Source organism: Parasteatoda tepidariorum, chromosome 9 (assembly GCF_043381705.1).
Source record: "Parasteatoda tepidariorum isolate YZ-2023 chromosome 9, CAS_Ptep_4.0, whole genome shotgun sequence".
Lineage (NCBI taxonomy): Eukaryota > Metazoa > Arthropoda > Arachnida > Araneae > Theridiidae > Parasteatoda > Parasteatoda tepidariorum.
In genome coordinates, this window is record NC_092212.1 from 54,706,124 (window position 1) to 54,727,777 (window position 21,654).

The 21,654-nt window shown below is 28.5% G+C and overlaps 1 protein-coding gene across 6 annotated transcripts in view; it reads right to left on the reverse strand.

Moving 5' to 3' along the window:
* Nucleotides 1-21,654, reverse strand: part of LOC107455557 (uncharacterized) — an 84,523-nt gene that overhangs the window by 46,507 nt on the left and 16,362 nt on the right. The window contains exon 1 of one of the 6 annotated variants that reach the window (XM_071185943.1): nt 9,008-9,160. The exons of 4 other annotated variants lie outside the window; for them this stretch is intronic. In XM_071185943.1, coding sequence (XP_071042044.1) covers nt 9,008-9,014 — 7 coding nt within the window. In that variant the 5' untranslated portion in view covers nt 9,015-9,160. Of the gene's footprint in view, nt 1-9,007; nt 9,161-21,654 lie in introns of those variants that run through there. One more of the 6 variants, XM_043040493.2, reaches the window with a different exon arrangement.

The window sequence follows — 21,654 nt, forward strand, 5'->3', positions numbered from 1 at the left end:
TGTTTTCACACTTCAGAACGATTTACTTGCACACACATGTTCTTCATGCACACTTTTGTATTTTTTAGCTTCTCAGCAAGTCAGAGAGATTAACAAAATGTTTGCATTAGATATTTAGAAATATGTTACTACAATTAGATTAGCTTAAGATTAGCATTAGAGAAATTTTATAGCCGCCTTTGAACAACCGACCCAATTTTTTGGGTTCACGACTACTAATGTTCAACTCCGTAGCCTTGTAATTTTGAACCCAATCCAGAAGATAGAGGAACTCCTGCATCAAGTATTGGGGGAAATTTGCCTTCGTGGAGGACTTCTTGATGGAACAAATCCGCATTTGCGTTACAAGGAGAGGAAGAGCTCGAGAACCTTCCACGGTTAGCCTGATGGCAAGAGGACTCTAACCCATAATCCGTCTACCACTGAGGATATTTTACGTCAACACTGATTAGAGAGATGTAGCAAAATGCTACATTTTCCCCTAACTCTTACACTATTGGAGCTTCATATCGCATGTTACTATTTTTCTACAAATCGCAGCACCGCTGACATGCAGAAAATGAAGTTTGCAAAAGAGTAACTTAAGATAAATGCTGATAAAAATCTCTCCTTTCTTTTGTGAGTGCTGAGATTATTTAGTGATCCAGATTTTCAAGCACAAACCTACAAACTTTTTTTGAATTTTGGTTACACCGTCACTTCCAGTTACACTAGCCCGTCGGGTTGAGAAATTTCATGAGTCAAACTTTTTTTAAAATTACATAGCCATTTTATTGCATTGAGGCACAATTTTGCATTTGACAGGTACTAAGGTCGAACTCGTTAGGACATTTTGTTTCATTTTATTTTAACACATTCGTTTAACAGTCTGTCTTCATTAATAAGTTTGAAACAATAATGTTCATTTCCGACAGATTCCTCCGAAATTAAACTTTACTTGATTAATGAACTATTGTGTGGTAAGTAGGATGGTAGGACGTAGATGTAGATATAAAAAAAAATTTTATTATTAACTTTATATAATTTAAGTATTTAGAATATATATATATATATATATATATATATTCATTTAGTCACTACATTTTTTTTTCGAAAATTTTTCTTTTGAAATTAATGAATTTCAAATTGTAAAGGAAACTTTGTAGTGTGAGCAATCGGTACTGTGAAAGTTCGGCACCAGACAATTAAACTAAATTTGTACATATTAAGTTTACAACAGAGTTAAAACACGCAAGAAGCGTGGAGGTAGCCGGTTCGNCATTTGCGTTACATGAAGAGGAAGACCATGAGAACCACAGAGGACTCTAACCCATGATCCGTCTACTACTGAGGATATTTTACGTCAGCACTGTGATTAGAGAGATGTAGCAAAATGTTACGGTTTCCCCTAATTCTAACGCTACTAGAGCTCCATATCGCAATCTACTATTTTCCCACAAATCATAGCACCGCTGACGCGTAGAAAATGAAGTTTGCAAAAGAGACAAATGCTAAGAAAAATCTCTGCTTTCTTTTGTGAGTGCTGAGATTATTTAGTGATTCAGATTTCCAGGCACGAACCTACAACCTTTTATTCATTTTGGTTATAGCGTCACTTCCAGTTACACCAGCCCCTCAGGTTAAGAAATTTCATGTGTCAAACTTTTGTTTTAATTATATAATTTTTTAATTATATTAATTCATATTTAATTATATTAATATTAATTATATTAATTCATATTTAATTATATTAATATTAATTATATTAATTAGTACTTTTTAAATTATTTAATTATATTTATTGCCTTGAGTCACTATTTTACATTTGACAGGTACTGAGATCGAACTCGGGAGGGCATTTTGTTTCATTTTATTTTAACACATTCATTTAACACAGTATCGTCATTAATGGATTCAAGACAAAAATGTTAACTTCCGTCTGCTTGTCATTCAGTCACTGCATTTTTCGCAAATGTTTGTTTTGAAATCAATGAATTTCAAATTGTAAAGAAGACTTTGTAGCATACGCAAATCGGTACTGTGAAAGTTCGGCACCAGACAATTAAAGTAAATTTGTACATATTAACTTTACAACAGAGTTCGCACAAGGAGCGTGGAGGTAGCAGGTTCGAATCCCGCTGTTACACTGGATGTATCTTCGTACTGTCCTTCTCTGTATTGTGCTATCTGTCGTTCTATTTGACAAAGGTTTGCAAGCCTAAGTTGAGCACACAAGCCTGCAAATGTTTGTAATTCCAATAAACACGCACAAGAATGCCATGAGAACCTTTTGCTACAACACTAAGGTAAGAGCAATTTAACTTATGATCTGTTTAACATTTCCATTATTTTGTATTTCTTTCTGTTAGTGTAAGCTGAGGGCAGTATTTTAATCATACTAATCAGATTGCAATTAAGTTGGTTGTGTTTTTCGTACTGGAATATCAAAATTATCCCGTCATAACTTATAATTATTTGAAACAACGCACTAGGCGGGTAATTACACTAATTAATAAATAATCATTTGATTTAGTCCAAAGTACAAAAATCTTAAAATTTTCAAGATGTTTTATTTATTTATTGTTTAAGAATAAATACTAACTGCTTTCAAAATGCTCAAAAATTTTTTTTTCTGAACTAGAATGTGAGATAAGTTTTGTCTCATTTTTCACGCATTATACTTAAAATAATGTTAAAAATTGGAAATTTTTTCCGTAAACAGTATTTTAGCTTAAAATATATTTTTAATACCATAAAAAATTACATTATGAAATGTTATAATACATATTACTATTAGATATATGACAAACCATTTAACTTTATAAAGTTAAAAAATACAATAGAGTTGGATGTATTAAAATATAACACATTTACTGTAGAGATATTTTTCATTACAATTTCAAAAGAAGTAAAAAATCCTTCAGTTTCTTTTTTTTCAAAAATGCCAATTTTAAATTTGTTATCTGATGTATGCAAAATAAGCTCTAGAACATGTTTCAAGTTGCATGGATTTTCTGTTTTCCGATAAAAGTTGAGAAAGTTTATGGCTAATTAAATAAAAAGAGAAATGTCTTAAGAATTTTAATAAAGATAATTACAAAACTCCATTGATTTACAGTTTTATTAGTTTAACGATAAATTTTTAATTTAGAATAATTTTTTTATGAACCCAAATTAATTAAAGAAAACTTAGTTAAATAAGCTCCTAAGAATCCTAGTTAATTTAGAATTTAAACGCTCTTTGTTCTAAAAGAGAACAGCTTTAACAGAGAAAAACTAACGATGAATTTCGTTGCATTTTAATCTTTTAACCGAAAACCAGCATATTTTAGTTTAAACTTTCGTTCGTTTTTAACAAAGAACGTTATGAACAAAGGAAGTTTTAATGAATTTTAAGCCCTGAAAATGTCTTTATAGAGGATAAAAGGGTAAAAAAAAATTTCTAAGCAAAACAAATATTTTTTACTAAAACAACGAAACTTTAATTATTGCTTTTTACCTCTACAAAAATAAAGTGAAAAAGAAAAAATTTAAATAAAAAAAAATAAAATGAAAAAAATCATAAATAACAATGCATTTTGATTTTCTAAAAACTTCCAAGTTTTTTTTCTTGTAATACTTTTATGAAAATATTTTTGTAAAGAAGTTCTTCGTTAATTCATAAGTTTTATAAATACCATACAAATTATTTAAACATATAAGGAGTTAAGAATCAATATTTTAAAACTAACAGCTAGTTTTCTACCACAATTGTTTCTTTTTTTAAGCTAGTATCCTTTTTTAAAAATAAGGACGTTATTTTCTTATTGATTACTAAAATTTTTAGCTTTCAAAACATTTCAATATCTGAAAGTGGTCTCTAAGGAACATACCAGAAATATGTAAGTCAGCTCATACTGCACACATTAATGAAAAAAAAAACAAATTAAAAAATAAATCTACAGCAGTTGTAGTCTAGTAACTATAACAAAAAAAAAAAAAAAAAAAAAAAAAAAAAAAAAAAAAAAAAAAAAAAAAAAAAAAAAANTTTTTTTTTTTTTGACTTAAACTTTATTATATTAGTATAAATGATACCGGAAAACTCTTTGTTTACTTCAAAATTGTTTTGATAGAAATGTCTGAAATTTTAGGGGGAGAATTGAAATTCTTCTAAACAGCCAAGTGTGGCAATGTTTTCGATATATTTTTTCAATCTGAATTGAAGACCGATTCCAAGATGGTCGAATTAATAGTTTTGAAGTCATAAGGGTTTTAGGGACAAAAAGTGTAATTTCTGCTTGTATGTATTTACTCATCTGATATCGCTATCTAAACAATGGAGAGATTGTTTTTCATGGACAAGTTTTCTCCTGCATTGTTTTACGTTCAATCTATTAAGACTATACACCAGTCAACAGAAAGATACAATGTCCATTTTTGATACTATTAAGTAAACAATAAAAGAAATACACAAGAAAAGAATATTGGAAACTAATTTGTCTGTATAGCAATGTAAGGCGAGTAAATAAAGTACAGGTACATAATTGAACTTTTCGTACACAAAACACTGATAACTTAATAATTTATCTAATTGATTCCTGATTAGTCTCATTTAATTCAGCATGAAAAAAATACCTCACATGCTCAGATAGATCCTGGATAGCAATGTAAAATGTATACATAAGTAAGTGTCAAAAATACTTTTTGTACATAAAAACTCTTGCAACTTTTAAATTATTTGTTCCATGGACTTGTGTACAGTCTTATTCGATTCATCGTGAAGCAGAACATAAAGGAAACAATGAATTACTTGTTTAGATACAGCAGCAACGTTCCTGCACGCTTTAATTAGCATTAAGTTATTTATTTTTCACTCTCTAAAAATTGAAGTTACAACAATTAAGCAATCAACAAATTAGTTGATAGAATCAATCATCAATGACTTTAAAAACTTTTATACATAGAGTCAAGCGGTTTAAAATATTAGTACAATTGGGTGCTTGCAACTCTAGAAAATGTGAAATGATTAAGCCTAACCTGTGATTTAAATCAGATTTAAGCGGCGACACGCGTGTGTATCGAACCTGATTGACTTCTGAATCGACAAATGCCATGATTTACCTACGATGACGTCACTTGAAGGTATTCAAATAAGGAAATGAACATAATGTCATTTATTTATTTTTCATTGTCTAAAGATCATGTCAATACAATAGAATAATAAACAAAGTGGTTCATAGAATGAAAGAAACTAATTTTTTTAATGATACGAAAATAGGTAATTATTGCTTCTGTACTTTAACGGACTTACCTAGTTAATCTGCTGTTTAACTAGGTAAAGTTCATATTAACGATTTCAAAACTTTAGCGGTAATGTAGAGACTTCAAATATTTGAGGCTGTTGCGAATTATTTTTTTCAGTAGTAATGAACTAAAACAAAATATTTTGAAACAATTTTTAAAAAAATTATTTGAATTTAACTTAAGCATTCTTCGACATGATCTTATATACATCTGTTTAAATTACTTCTGATTAGTAGTGAACAAAATTCCTTTAATTCTAAAGTACAACTACATTATCCTTCCTACTACTGTAAAAAAATATTTTCTGAAACTACGGTGAAACCGTAGTTTCAGAAAATATTTTTAATTAATTTATGATAAAAAATACTTTTAATTTATAATTAAAAATATTTTTTATTATAAATTAATTAAAAAATATCTTGTAATTAAATATATTTTTTAATTAATTTGAAATTAAAATATTTTAAAAATATTTAATTTATAATTAAAAATATTTATTAATTTCTATAAATTAATTAATTTATTCTGGTATTTAATCTTTTTCCCTGAGTCGAGCTAAAAAGCGCATAGAAATCAACTTTGTTTTCAACTGATTGTAAATTGAATTTAAAATTAACCGCTTTTTTCGTGTTTTAGCGGAACATCTTTTTTCTCCTTTTTTAACAAAAATTCTAATTACCAATTTTAATTTTGTGGTTGAATTTTACTGTCTTACGCACCAAATAATATAAATAAAATAAATAAATACCAGTTTTAAAGAATGGTTTCAACTGCTATTTGTTTCTTTAAACTTGGTTTATAAAGCTTAATTGTATAGACAGAATTAAATGCACTACATCGTTCCCATTGATAAATGTAAACTATGGAAATAACTCTTAAAACAAGCAAAATAAATAAATGAGTATAAACTTAATTTTAATTAAGAAAAATAATTTTAAAAGAGGGTAATGAAACATATAATAAACTGAAACATTTCAGAAACTTCTCCTTAAAAACATAAAAATCAAACACAGTATTATGAAACATAAGCTTGAGATTACATACCGGCAGTTAAAATTGTTTTATTTAATATAGAAACAGACGAACAACCGTTCGTAAAGAGAAATTTCGATTATATAATAGTTTTCCATGCCCGTATACAGGTTTGACGAGTTTTTTTTATGGACATGAGTATATACTCGCTCACAGAAAAAATATCGAAATATTTTAAATTTCGCTTCATGATTCAAACAATTACAACATTTAGTCTTTTTTTTTCTTTCTTTTTTTGTCTCTCGTCAAGGTTATGAATTACACTTAATTAATTATCGTAAATTTTCACCGCCAGAGCAATTTTAATTCTAAATCAAACTGGGAAATTAAGCAAACTTTTGTAAAATTTGCAAGAATTTCCCAAACCAGAAATAAATGAGTAAATTCATTACAATATTAAATTAATTTTATTTCAAAAACGAGATTTAAGGTCAAAAGAAGATTTAAGGTCAAAAGATATCTTTCAGTCTATCTTCAAATCGGTATGGCGTTTTCAAGCCAAACTAACATTCAAAATTGTTTTTATTTTAATTTTTAAAAAAAAGCATACGTGGTTCACTACTCCCTGTTTATAATTCTTTCATCACATTCTATATGTATCAGATTATCAACCATTTAATTAAGAATGCATATTTGTTTATTTTCAATGAAAAATGATTTTAATTTCTTATCCACAAAATAAATGGCCGGAACGATGAAAAAAAAATCTTTTTTTGAGACTAAAAACAATGTTTTTTTTTTCATATGTAGGATTCAGAGGTCTTATTACTATCTCATAATGCTCAACATTTCAATGCATTCGGAACATTTAATTCAAAAAATAATTGCATGGATAGTTCAGCTATAATCAATAATATTTAAATTGAAAAAGAGAAATATAATGTTCAATATTTAATCCACAATGCTGAAATTATATTCAATATACTATTTTCATCATAAAACTTAATAATTAAATTTATCATGAAAATTTAGATGGTCATTTAACAGCTATTTCACTTAAACTATTATAAAAAGTTTTTTTAAAAAAAAAGGGTTCTTAGCATTTTTTCCCCGCAAATCTAGTATTTTAGTAGTTTGAAACGTTCAACAAATATTTTTTTATTAAAAAAATATCGACCATATTGTTATTAAAAATAGTAGAAGATTTAAAAACATTTAACAAACTATAATACATATAGCAAAGAAATAAACCCATTAGTAACCAAGATATTGATAGATAAGTTTTAACCTGTTATAGCCTTTATAAATATTTCAGCTTATAAAATGATATATTATTTCAATAAATGCTTTTTTGTTAGGTACTAAAAAAAGAAAGAAGATGTGAAGCGAAGTTTAGAAAAATCATTTCTAAAAACACTTTTAACTAGAATCATAAAGAAAGCTAAATTAGGCTTTGTTCCAAGCAATTGTTCTAAATTAAACTATAATTAAGCTAGAAATATTAATAAATCAAAGCCGTCTGTTTAGAGAAGGAAATATTAAGTGTTAATTAGTATTAAGTAATGCAATAAAAAGCTTCTTTTATGATAGATTAAAATTTATTAAGCAAAAGAACTTTCTTTTAATTAGTTTATAAAATTAGGTTACTCCATCTTGGCTATTTCATTATTTTTTTATAAGAAAAATCAATTGAATTTATTAAATTGGATGCATTTGTTCAGTTTTTTTCCTTCTGCTTTATTGTATAGTTCATTAGGTTCCAAAAAAAATTTCCTATTATAACCAATTAATGTGTCATTTATTTCTAGTAAGGGTAAATTAAAATATTTTTGAAATTGAAGTTGATATCATAAAAAAATTTATTTAGCTTATTTAATTAAATTTTAACGTCATTTTCTGGTGGTAAGTATGTTTACCAAAACCCATTAGGTGTCAAAAAAAAGTGGGGAACTTAATGACTTTTATTTTTTATTTACGAAATAAATTTTAAAAAGTATTTTGTAAATAAAAAAAGTTTATTGAAAAAGTTGAAAAATTTAAAAAGTAAATAAAATTACATATTGAAAAAGGATATATATTATAACTTTTTATGCATTTTCTAAAACATGCATATGGTTACTAATTTTACTTAAAAATACTTCTTCAAAGCTGAATTTATTAAAAAAAATGGAATATCAAAGTAATGTGGTGAAATAGCTTACCATGGCCTTAAAAATTCATGCTAAGAATACTAATCATGGCTTTAGAAAGGGTTAATAATGAAATTTCCTTAAATTAATTTAAAATTTCTAAATTTACATCGGTAAACCCACTTACGTCTTAGTTTTATGCAACGAACAAAAAAAAAGTATTTTTTTTGCAGTTTTACTTTTTTGTTAAAATTTAATTAAAAAATTGTTTATATATTTCAAATTACATAATGTTTACTTATGTTATTTAAATCACCAACAAGAAAGTATGTATTGTTGAGAAACGTTATTATGTATATTTTAAGAAGGAGCCGAGCTGTATTATCAAAGCAATTATTATAGCTATTACATTATATTTTTTTTTCTATTTATAATATCAACACGAGTCCAAGCATCCCTTAAAAAATTAAAATGTGTTAGACAAGTTACTTAAAACCAACAAACAAAAGTTTAATAATTTAAAACTAATGTAATATTTAATTTTAAGATTTTATTTTTAAATGAAAATTTATGAAATTCGAAAATAAAATCAAAATCTTAGGGATAAATATATATGCATTTAGAAAAGATTATAGAATACTCACATTGCATAAAATCTCAGACATACTAACCAAACACATTTTGTTGGATAATTTACTTAAGAAATTTCAAATCTAGTTTAACTTTGTTATAAATGGAAATAATGTATTTCTTCTTGGATCGCTGAAAATAATGTAGAAAATATTCAGACTGAAATCATGACCCCGATAATATTTTAACCTTTTGGAATCCAATGTTATCGCTAAGAAAAACAAAACAGCAGAAAAACAAGATTAAATCAGCGGAAAGAGCCATGATTTATTAGGATTTAAGCAGTAAGAAAATATATTAGCTGATAAAACAAGAACAATTTAATTTTTTTTTCTTGGTATTTTAATAACTATAATGTTATATCTGATTTTAGGAAACATCACGCATTTTTGTTTTATTTTTATTAAATTACTACCAGCCTCTAATAAACTGATGATCCGTTTTCGTGTACTTGCACTCGGCATCAATCTTATTTTCAAAGTCAAAATGCCACGAGTATAAGGAGAAAAACGCATAAAATTTTTAACGTAATAAATTACGTAATAATTTAAACGTAAAAAACTTTTACGGAACTATATGAGCAGTTATTTTTTAAAAGGGGATAAATTCGTTTGAAACTAAAAATTTTTTATTTCTTTTAACTGTTTTATTAATCGTCTTTGTATTTTAATGTTTAATCATACTATATTGTTAAATACAAACATTTATTCGCTGTTCTTTATAATGGGATAAATTCGCTTGGAACTAAAAAAAGTTTATTTCTTTTTACGGTTTTAATTATCATCTTTGCATTTTAATGTTTAATCACACTTATATTGTTAAATACAAGGACTTAAATTTATTAGTCTTTGTCAATATTTTTAAAATCATACAAACGCATGATCTCGATATGGAAAAAAATGGTTTTTCTACTTTAATTTAGTGAAGAATTCAAGTGATGGCAAAATATGCAATTAATAGGCTTTACGTGTTTATTTAAGGTGAAAAAAATTTCGAAAATATTTTATTAAACAGTTATAAGCAAATGTGCATTTTTTTACACTTAATTATTTTAAAAAAATACTATAACTCGAGAATGGCTAAAGGAAATTGAAATTAGAATTATTCGACTTTCAAAAACAACAGCTCATATAGTTTCATAAGTTTATTACGTTTAAATTTTTACGTTTATTTAAATAGGCTACGCTAAATTAAGTTATGATGCAATAGTCACTAAAAGTTCACTTTTGCCGAAAGAGAGAAAGATCAAAGCAGATACTTAATTTCTGCCATGTCATCGAAGTAGTTGGAAGTTTTCCTAATTTCGCAGCCACTTCAATTTCGAATATATTCTTCGAGTATGTATCAGACTTTTATGTATGCAATAAATTTCAAAATCTTTGCGGTGTACAGGAAAATTTAATGATCTATTCTTAAAAATAAGAAATATATTTTATAGCATTTTGTTACCACTTGGATACTGTTGGCGGATCTTTGGCGGAAATAAAAATTTTCAGCGCCAAATTGTTTTCGAAAAAATATTGAGTGTAATTTGTGTTCTGTATGAATAAAGCAAGAGGTAACCTGAAAATGGATATGCTATAATTGCGGTTCAATAAGCACTGATGATAACTCTTTCGCTTTCTGTAAAAGGTTTGATAAGGTGGTATAATAATATTAGGGGGACCGGAAAGTAATGTCGTTTCGGAGGCATTAAATATTCGATAGTCTTAAAAACCAATTCATTTTTTTTCGATTCGTTTTCGATCCGGCATTGAAAGGTTGTTGCTAACAAGGGTGAATACTTTATTGATTAAAAATAAAATCTTGATAACAAATAGCAAATATATCGAAACGACATTGCTTTCCGATCCCTCTAATAAAACCTAAATCTTACAAAAATGTTTTTTTTTTAAACAATTGCAAAGATAGCATGAGCAAAGTCGCGTTTTATAACATATTCTATGTAATGTATATGTAGTGGCGAGCAAAATAACTTTTAATAAAGTTTTCTAAACTAAAAATCATATATTAAAACATTTATTTCGCTACCACTGGAATATTTTTTGTGATAAACAAGAATGTTGCTCTGAGTCGAAACACAAAATGAAAGAAAAAAATGGGACAAACCCATTGCGAAAAGAAAAAAAAATATTTAACCAATGGAAAAGAGGAAGAAACTTGAACTAGATAATAGAGGAAGAAAGGTATTAAATTTATTGAATAGTGGGATACTAGAAAGAAAGAGACGGGCAGAAAACTGTTGAAAAACAGGGGTAATTTTTTTCTGGAGAATTCAAAGCTGTTCTAAAAATTTGGGTTGTGACGTTCTTATTTAATAATTGCCTCTGTCCCTCTCCCAGGAAATTAAGTCGATGGTTGACTTTGATATCATTAAATGCATTTTTTGAAAGCATTTCACAAGTATAATTTTTAGTTTTTTGATTCGGTACGTGTTTTTCAACATTATTTTACACTTTCCATACTTTTCGAACAACCTAATTCCGTCGTTACTATATTAAAATTATGTAACAGTAGAAGTACACCAGTTTATGTAAGAACTACTATTTTAAACTAATGACTTTCTAGTTCAAATATCTACCACCATAAGTTCCATAAATGGTTAGTTTTTAAATAATCTTGTTCTTTTAAAACTGTAAATGGATAAGCAAGTCGTTAACCATAACTGCGAGGTATTTACGGATTTTGTCGAAGATTTTATTTTATTTATATTGGTAGCAAAATTTATGTTCCTCTATTTTATTACTGGCCTCTAAATTTAATTTTAAAAAAAGTTTAAACGCCACTTTAAAAAAAAATTCAACAATTATACATATTAATAAATGGAATCATTGAAGCATATTTGGTGGTTCATGATCGTTCCAACATTTGATTTCTAAGAAACTATGATGGAAATTTCCGACTGTTCAACATGAACAAACCATCAAAACAAGTTGTTCTTAATATGTTGGACCATCATAGATCAGTCCGAATTCTTAGATTGGGGTGATTATTTATTTTGATTACCATCAAAATTATAATGGTTCATGATGGAATCATAGATGGTTACCATCAAGATTATGTTGTTCCATCAATGGAAAACCATAAGAATTTTGACGTTGGTGGAATCTGCAAATATTTCTGCCTTTTCATTGTCTGTGTAAACAAAGCCATTTTTTTCACCTATTATTGGTTAACTAACTTGTAGTGGTTGTTTTAGATTTGTCTTGAATTTCCAGTGATTCGATTTTATGTTCCCATTGTTCATGTCTTAAACTCTTACAGCTTTTTTTAATTGTTCTACTTCATTTTGGTATTTTGGGTTGCCTGTCTTCTTTCTGCGTTTATTTCTGTGAAAGACTAAATTTTTGATGGATTTTTTTTTTTTTTGGAATTCAAACATTGCTCTATCTGTATGGTCTCATATATATGTTTAAATTACTCTTGTTTAATTCTAATTTAGTAAAATAAGGCAGGGCTCGAACTAACTCAGAAATTTTACCCCTCCCTGAGAACGGCTTGTCTAACAATGTACCCGTCCTCCTTTGAAACTAACCCGTAGCTTCTAAATAAATAAAAATATAATTTTCTCTTATTTATTTCAAACATATATATAAATTGCACAATGAATTAGCAGTTACTAGGATTACAAATACTTGGATTACATTATACAATAATAAAAGAAATACTAGGTTACTAATAGTAACCTAGTATTTTTTTTATGAAATAATTTAAATGACAAAAGTAAAGTTATCTNAGTATTGTACTTATGTAGAAGAATTCTACCAATGTTCTTATTGGCTTTTAAAAAAGTATATTAGCTATTTAGATTGTACATGGTGAAAAAATCAAAACATTAGCTAAATAAGAAACATATTAGCAAAATAAATTATCAAATATTGCTTCACTAATATTCTGCATTTTAAAGCGTGAAAATTCAATGCATAAATAAACGCGAAATATAAAAAAAATTCAATGCATTCAATACAAACACTTAAACGTTTTTTAGACGTTTGCGGCCTTTTAAAGCATTCTCATTTTAAAATCTTTATGAAGATTTTTGTTTCGTATATAACCCAACTTGATTTAGTTATTTTTTCTCGGAACTTGATTTTGAAAAGTGACAAGTTTCTTCATTTATGTTTTTGAAATATTGCACCATGCTGGCGGTGCACACGTGCGTACTGGTCTAATCATAAGGAAGATAAATCAGTCTTTTTAGTTTGATATCTAGTTTTGATTTGGAAGTGATAAGAGCTTGAAGTTTATTTATTGCAGCTGTTGATTTGTCTTTGATCTTCTTTACATGGCCATTCCAAGTGAAATTTGAATTTAGTATCAGACCAAGACAAGTTGCCTCTTTGGCACTATTGGAATACGATCATTGAAGATAGTTAAAAAGTTATAGATTTTAAACTTGTTCTTACTTTTTCTATATTGAATTTTTGTGCATTAATTTCTATTTTCTAGTAGAGGCACCAGTTTTCAATTTCAAAAACTTTATCTTACGGTTTCAAAACCGTGAAGTTTAGGTTTCTATATTTTAACAATTCTTTTTATTTCAGATACATCTTTAAGATCTATTTCTTCAAGGTTATGATGTTTTTAAAAAATTGATTTTTTCAAATTCTTTAATCATTTTTGCATTGTCTTTGTCAAATTCAGTTATGGTCGAAAATTGTTCCACCATGCCCAAGTCAAAATCCTTGATGGTCCCATCAAAATATTTTGATGGTTTATGTTGGTTTCAGTACGATTCATGATGGCCCAACATCATTTGATGGTCATCATCCAACATTTTCCATTAAGCGTTCATAGTTTTTGACATGCCAACAAACTTCCATCATTCCATGATGGAAAATGCTACTTTAGTACTATGATGGTTAACCATCAAGATAAGTTTGATTCTCATAATCCAACAATCCATGATGATCTGTGATGGTCCATGATGGTTCCAACTATACATTTCCATGATGGTTTAATCGGAATTACTGTTGATTCAGCAGGAATATACAATCAAAACAATACGTTGGCCCATCAAAAATCAGTCTGAATTCCTAGAATGGTGAGAAGGTGGTTCACGGTTCTTCCAATATTTGATTTCTAAGAAGCTATGATGGAAGTTTTTGATTGTTCAACATGAACAAACCATGAAAACAAGTTGTTTTTCTTATGTTAAACCGTCATAAATCAGTCCGAATTCTTACATTGGGGTGATTACTTATGTTGGTTACTATCAAAAACGTAATGTTCATGATGGAATTACTGATGGTTACAATCAGGATTATGTTGGTTCGTCAATGGAAAGCCATCAAAAATTTTGACTTTGGTGAGTCAGCGAATATTTCTGCCTCTTCATTGTCTGTGTAAACAAAGCCATTTTTTTCACCTATTATTGATTTATTAACTTGAAGTGGTTGTTTTAGATTTGTCTTGAATTTCCAGTGATTCGATTTTATGTTCCCATTGTTCAATTCTTAAACTCTTACAGCTTTTTTTAATTGTTCTACTTCACTTTGGTATTTTGGGTTGCCTGTCTTCTTTCCACGTTTCAATCCTTCTGTGAAGGACTAAATTTTCGATGTTTTTCTTTTTTCTTTTTTTTTTTTTTTTTTTTTTTTTTTTTTNTTTTTTTTTTTTTTTTTTTTTTTAATTCAAACATTGCTTTATCTATATGGTCTCATATATATGTTTAAATTACTCTTGTTTGATTCTAATTTAGTAAAATAATGCATTTCTCTAGAAAATATTTTCTGAAACTACGGAGAATCCTTAGTAATTGTAGTGTCCTTCTCCTACAACAATCGAGGTCTGTGCATAATTTTCCTGGTGATTGTGAAATAAAACAGAAATTCTTTTTAAACAACATATTAAAAGCTCTAGTTAGAACGAAAAAGCTGATCTTGAAACTGGATACTCAGAAATGCTAACTTGCTCCGGACAGCGGATAAATATTTTTCAGTGGTTGTCTTTTAATGTATAATTCTTGATTTATGAAAATTCGATTTATAGGGTCTTTACTCAGAGCTACTTCTAAACAATAAAAAGGCCACTTTGTTACAATTAAGCCATGTTGAGTCTTCTAAGAAGTTGCCAAAATTAAGAAAAATCTGCAAATTTTAGTTTATTGTTCTCTACCATTTTTTTGTTGTAATCTCTGGGTACTTAAAGTCTCTGGCGGTAGAACCAATCTTTTTTATATATTAAATTATCCCAACTTTAATTTATTGAAATATAAATGCTTTTATTATTAGATTACATTTGCTACCAGTAGGAAACTACAGAAATTCTGTCAGGGCGCGTAATCATAAAAACTGATACATATTTGAAATTAAAAAAATATTGAGTTAGCTAGCGTTAATTCAATATCCTCGATATCAAATAATAAGAACAAGTATGCGCTTTTTTAAATTATTATTTTTACTAAATTATTTATCAAGCAGATAAAAACTAAAATGACTTGAATTTTAATTACTTTTTTTAATAATTTTCAATAACATCCTTTATTGTTAAATCATACTAATTGGTGCATAAAATCACATGAAAATCTATAGTTAAATTTCTTGGAAGCAAGAATTTAAATGAAATGGTTAGTTAAAATAAAAATAATCAATACTTTTGAACTTGACTTCTACCTTAACTAACAATCAATAGTAGTTTATTAAACCGAAATAGCAATTATGTTTTATTTACTTGAGAGAGAACATTTTTATTTACTCAAGTTTTCTGCGATGATGTGAAAAATCGATTGGCTCTATTATTGCTTTGAAAGAAAAGCGAGATACTATGAACTTTTAGTTCCTTCAAATTCATGAAATGTCTGAGGTTTTTTTTATTCTTATTCCGAACAAATAAACCTGGATGAAAAGCATTCTTACTGAAAAGATTTTCAACAATAAAAGTAATTTCGCAGAAGGAGTTATTATTTAGAAAGCATACTCGCAATATCTTAAACAAATATAGTTCTCTAAAAATGCGCTTATTTATTTCAAATACATATTCATTAAAAGATTAATCTTTGAAATGAAAGTTATGAATATTGATTAAGGTGTAAGTACCTAATATGTGCATTCCTGCCCATTTTAATTATTAAAAATTTTGCTTTAATTATTCCAATCAGCAGATAAAAATTAGAAAATTAGAAGTAATATTTTCCATGAAGAGGGTAACACGGGGAAAAAAATTGGTTAAAGACATTAAATATTTGCAATGATGAACAGCCCCATATCAGGCGCGCATATCCATATTTGGAACCATCGGCGCCATCTTAGTCTATTTCAGAAAAGGATAATGCATTAATAACACTGGGGGAAAATATTTTTTTTTTTGCATTTATTCAAGTACTTCATCGTACCTAATTCGAATGTGGTGATTTCAAATCTGAAAGATTCTTTTGGTATTTTAGTTAAGTTCATTTTTTGTCTGAAGAACACTACTCCACAATAAGGGAGATTTCTGTACTTGACATTTCTTTAAAATTTCTCAGGAAATATTTATTCTATAACATTAGAGGTGTTTATATTCTCATACTTATCAATATATTTTAAAGCTTCTAGAGGTTTCAAGGACAACGCATTTTTAAACATCCTATGCCATAAGCCTTGGCAATCAGCTTAGAACTAGAATCGATCGCTTTGGTTATTATTTTGAATATTTACGTGGAATTTCGCTTAAATAATTATAAAGAACATTTTGATAAAAACAAAATTTTTTTTTTGTTTTTGCTGTNTCCATAGCAGCAGACTGCCTCAGACCATATATAAATCCATTAGTTTGCTCCCTTGAAAATGACACTAAGGACAAAAAATCTCTCACATGATCTTAACGTATCGCATCTTAAACTGAAATGTAGCATCACTTTATTCCTACCATTCCCTACGTAGCAGAGAAGTGAGAACACTTCGTAATCACTCAAGTGAAATTTAAAAAATCCTGGTTATGAATATATAGTATAAAAGCTGTAACTTTTACAGAAAAACTGATTGTAGATTTGAAATCCTCAATATTTAAGATCCGTTTAACAATCTTCTGCAACTAAAAACATTAACAAAAAATTGTTTCCCATTGTAATTGAAGAGCTCAGTTGATAAAGCAGTTAAGGCGATTTTTTCAGGGGTATTTATTAATCAGGGAAAATAATATATAGTGGTCACATCAATATGGGTATGTTTAATGTAACATAATTGTTTTTGCTTCCACTTTCATTTTAACTTAAATAATCCACGATTTTTTTGAGTATGCTTGCATGATTTTTTGTTTTAAATTAGGTAGTGGTAATAAAATAAGGCAAATAATTATAAGCCCTGATTTCTATTAAATCTGTCATAAAATAGCTTGAATGCGATTTGTTTTCTTCTTACTCAAGTTATAACCCTTTTTAAAATGTCTCTTAACAGGCTCATAAACTTAGATTAGATAACTAATTCACGAAAGAAATTCAATCATCCACTATCAAAAACTTACTTGCAATTTCTAATTAGACTGCTTCTCTTAGTTAAGTATTTAAATTAAACGGTCTCTAATCAGTAAAGTTCGTTTTCAGATATTTTCTTTTTTTACAAAAATACTATTTTATTTAAAATTTCAAACCTTTAAATTTCATTAAAAAGTACTCTCCTTAAAAGAAACACTAAATTGCTTTGTTTCCAACTTTCTTAAAACGTAAACTTCGAAATATAAATAAAACATTATACAATAGAACAGAACAATTACGCTTCATGAACCGTGTAGTTATTGTTCTTAATTACTTCTGAGAACGTAATGGGCAATGGTTTTCACGCCGCTATTCACATTGTAAAATGGCCCTCCATTAAAACCAAACACTGTTGCCGCGATACCCACAATTTATCTTGCTGTCAGTGGTTTACATACTTGTAGACAGAAGTCTGAGCACTTGAAAGACACAAAGGAAATCTTAATTAATCTTTGGAGAGTTTAAAACAATTTTGGAATGCTTTTGTTTAACTCCATTCTCAGGACAAAGGTAATTTAAGTCAAAAAGTAAAGTAACATAGTAAATTCTTTGCTATAATTATGGTTCTAGCTAAAAGAACTAACTATATTTTTAATTATAGGTTTCTTTTTCTTTTTTTTATGTAATCATAAGGCAATCATGAACTTAGCAATTATCTTACACGGTGTGATTCCGTGATTGTACGGCAAGTACGGAGCCAGGGATTTGTCGAAAAATCAAAATCATCGTATCGGGGAACATTATGTATAAGGGTGATTCTCACGAAATATGACAATTTACAGTCTCTTGCCTCAAGCTCTAATAATATACTAAAAAAAGAACGTTTTTTAAAAAATTTTAATAAATAGCATTGATATTAGCATTTTAAATTGACCTTGTGCTAGCATCGACTGTTTGTTATATTTATAAAATTTAATTGAATTTCAAAATGTCATGTTTCTGGTATGTCACAAACAATATTTCCAATAATAACTAGCTTCAAAACTTCGCATAAATTTTTCAATATCTAATTTTTTTTATCTCAACCGTTGTAAGCATTTCTAGAATATAAGCAGAAGGTATTATTTACAAAAACTCATTTAAAATAATTTGTTTGTCATATGAAAATCTGTCATTTTCCTGGCTACTTTTATTTAGTGATTTATAACCAAAATAGATAGCGCCAGCAATCACTATCTTATGTTAATAGATTAAGTAGATACCCTCCTATCTGAAAATGTCTTGTTGCATGAATAAAGAACCAATTTTCTGGCTCAAAATCTAATTCAAAAAATTTTTTCAAGGTGAGTAGGTTTTTATGTTGTCATTTTCCTGTTTTCTTGAAATAATTAATAAAATAAACTGCATAGATTTATCCAAGTTATTTCAAGAAATCCTGTTGTTTTCTGCTGAATGTAAACGTCTTAGGCCGAAATGTTAAAGTAAAGTTATGTGCTATAAAATGGCAAGTTTGTCATTATCCTGGCTTATGAATGCCAGGACATTGATGTGTTACCAGAAATTTTTTTAAACAGTATAATGTAAAGAGGGAAAGCAAATATTAACCTAAAGCCAAGTTTATGTATGATTGTAATATGCTTGAATGTAATCAAAGTTATTTATTTATTTAATGATTGATTATTATGCACAATTTTATTCCGTACATATCAGCAGCAAAAACATTTTTGATTCTTTCCACAGTGGATTAATTTAGGCAATTTATGGTCCATCTAACATAAAGGTTGAAGTTGAGTTACTTACTATTAGCTTAAAATGACTGTTTTTTAAACTTCTAAGCTAATATGTCATTTTCCTTGCATTCAAGATTTAGTGAATTTCTATTTTTTCTTCTTCAGCAAATGGTAATAAACTACACTGATGTCTATGAGATGTTAATAAATGTAACTAAATAAGTATTCAAAAATTTTTTTGATTCTCTTGAAGACTTTAAATTTGAAGAAATTTTTTGGTCCGAATTGTCATGTTTCCAAAGAATCACCCATGAACATTAAACTATAAATAAACTTTTACTCATTAACCCTTAGCACTGAGTTTGTGAATAATCCTTTAGATACTTTTCTATAGTCTGTCTAAAAGAAGAACTTCCCTAGCCATTCGTCTGAACTCGGTAACTGTGGTAACGAGGTATAACTATTTCAAGTAGGGGTGTGGGGTCACTGTTTTGGACAGGTTTTTGCTCAGGTCGGCGAGAGAAAGGGAATCTTTTTCTTCGGTCTACTATGTTAGCCCTAGAGTGAAGAGAAGCTACCCTCTCTGAAATGCGCCATTCTTGTTTCCATAGCAGCAGACTGCCTCAGACCTTGTAGCGAGGGGAGTTCTTACCTTAGACAAAGTATACCAGTTCATTTCTCAGGGACATTGGAAAACTTACAAAATATATTAAAATATGATCGCTGATAAGACCCAAAAAATCTAAAAGTGATTTCCTAATTTTATTTTATTACATATTTATGCTATTTAAATAATAATTACTCTGGAGGACAAATTTTTTTCCCTTTTAATGCTAGAAATTTTTGAATGGATCTTAGACAATTTGCTTCGATGATTTCAAAACTGCATTTGGCTTCTATGTCTACAAGCTACAGCTTTTTCGCAATTTAATAATGTATTCCTAAGTAGGATTTCTTTAAAAGTCACTGCAGTAAATACTGAGTATCCCCACTTCTCAGCTACTTAGGGAGTGGTAGGTGAAAAGCGATAATACAATTCAGTTTCTGATGCAACACATTAAGGTCATGTGTTTTTTGCCTTAAGTGTTATTTTCAAAGGAGCAGACAAGTCCATATGTAAGTAAATAAGCTTATAAGTCCCTTATAAACTTGTTGTGTTTATAAACTTATGTTTAATCTATCAACGTAATGCCATAGGCAAGGGAACTATATGAAAGGAAATGAGAACATTTTAGCTTTTTTATTTTTGTCAGTATGTATGTAACAGTATTGTGCACGATTCCGAATTATTGATCAGAGCTGTGGAATCGGTATTTGAAATGTTCGAATCCGACTCCAGACTTTCCAGAGAGCTTGACTCCGATCCGATTTATACTTACTAATTTCATCGGTCATTTCAGTTTTTCTGAATCGAAGCAAATATGAAACGTAATTTAAATAAATTTTTTTAGTACAAGGTCATGCGTTTAGCAATTTGATCTGGTTACAAAAAGGTTTATTTTATTTTATTTCCAATGAGCTGCACAATCAGTCTTCCCGATGAGCAGACCTAGTGCGTTCTCTAGAAGTGGTATCCACTCTTTCAGGACCATCACAATGGGTGAGATACCGTTGGCCATGTTAATTTGGACGTCTAGTTTCTGCCACACAAGATGTCAGCACCGAGACTCTATTTGGAAGCTAAAGTGCACTAGGAATTTAATTTTGCCGGAAATGCCAAGAGCCAATAAGGCACTCCATGGATCTTTCACATGCCGCATAATCATACGACATGGCCGCTGAGGATTTTCTGCATCCCGAAAATCCAGTGTCTGGGCCGGGGATCGAACCCGCAGACTTGGGCTCAGAGGGCAGACGACAAACCAACTGCGCCACCCAGCCACGGTTACAAAAATGTTGCGAGTAACATATTAAGTATATTTGCCCGATCAGAATTCACATAAATTTGTTACACTGTATTAGTTCACGAAGTTCAGTTTCATAATTCCAGTGTCATAAAAGCAAGTGGCATACTGGCGCAATCCATCAAAATCAGCAAGAGACAAAGGAACTGTGCCAGATTCATATATAATAAAGGCATAATGCTGTAATTATATTTGATACAAGTTGAGAATAGAGAAAGTAGTTGAAAATACCGATTAGCGGATGTTTAATCTCTTGAACAATTTAATTTTTTTATTAAAAACTTGGTAATACAAATGCTCCATTACTAGCATGTTTTTTTTTTGTGAAAATAAGATAAGCGTGTCTTTATTTATCAATAATGTAAATCTTTACACTTTGATTTGAATTTAAAACACATCAATAGTATATGAACAGGCCCTTCATTAGAGATGATTTCAGGCAAATGTTTTGATGTCCAAGCCCGTTTGAACTTGAGTTTTTTATTTTTTTTATTTTTGGTACTCAAGTCCGTCCTGAGTCTTAGATTTAAGATGACAAAAGATGGTCAAAAATTAGCGAAGTTATAAATACTAAACGTTCGAACAAAGAGACCGAATAAAATATATTATTGAGATTTTTTATTTATTTATGAACT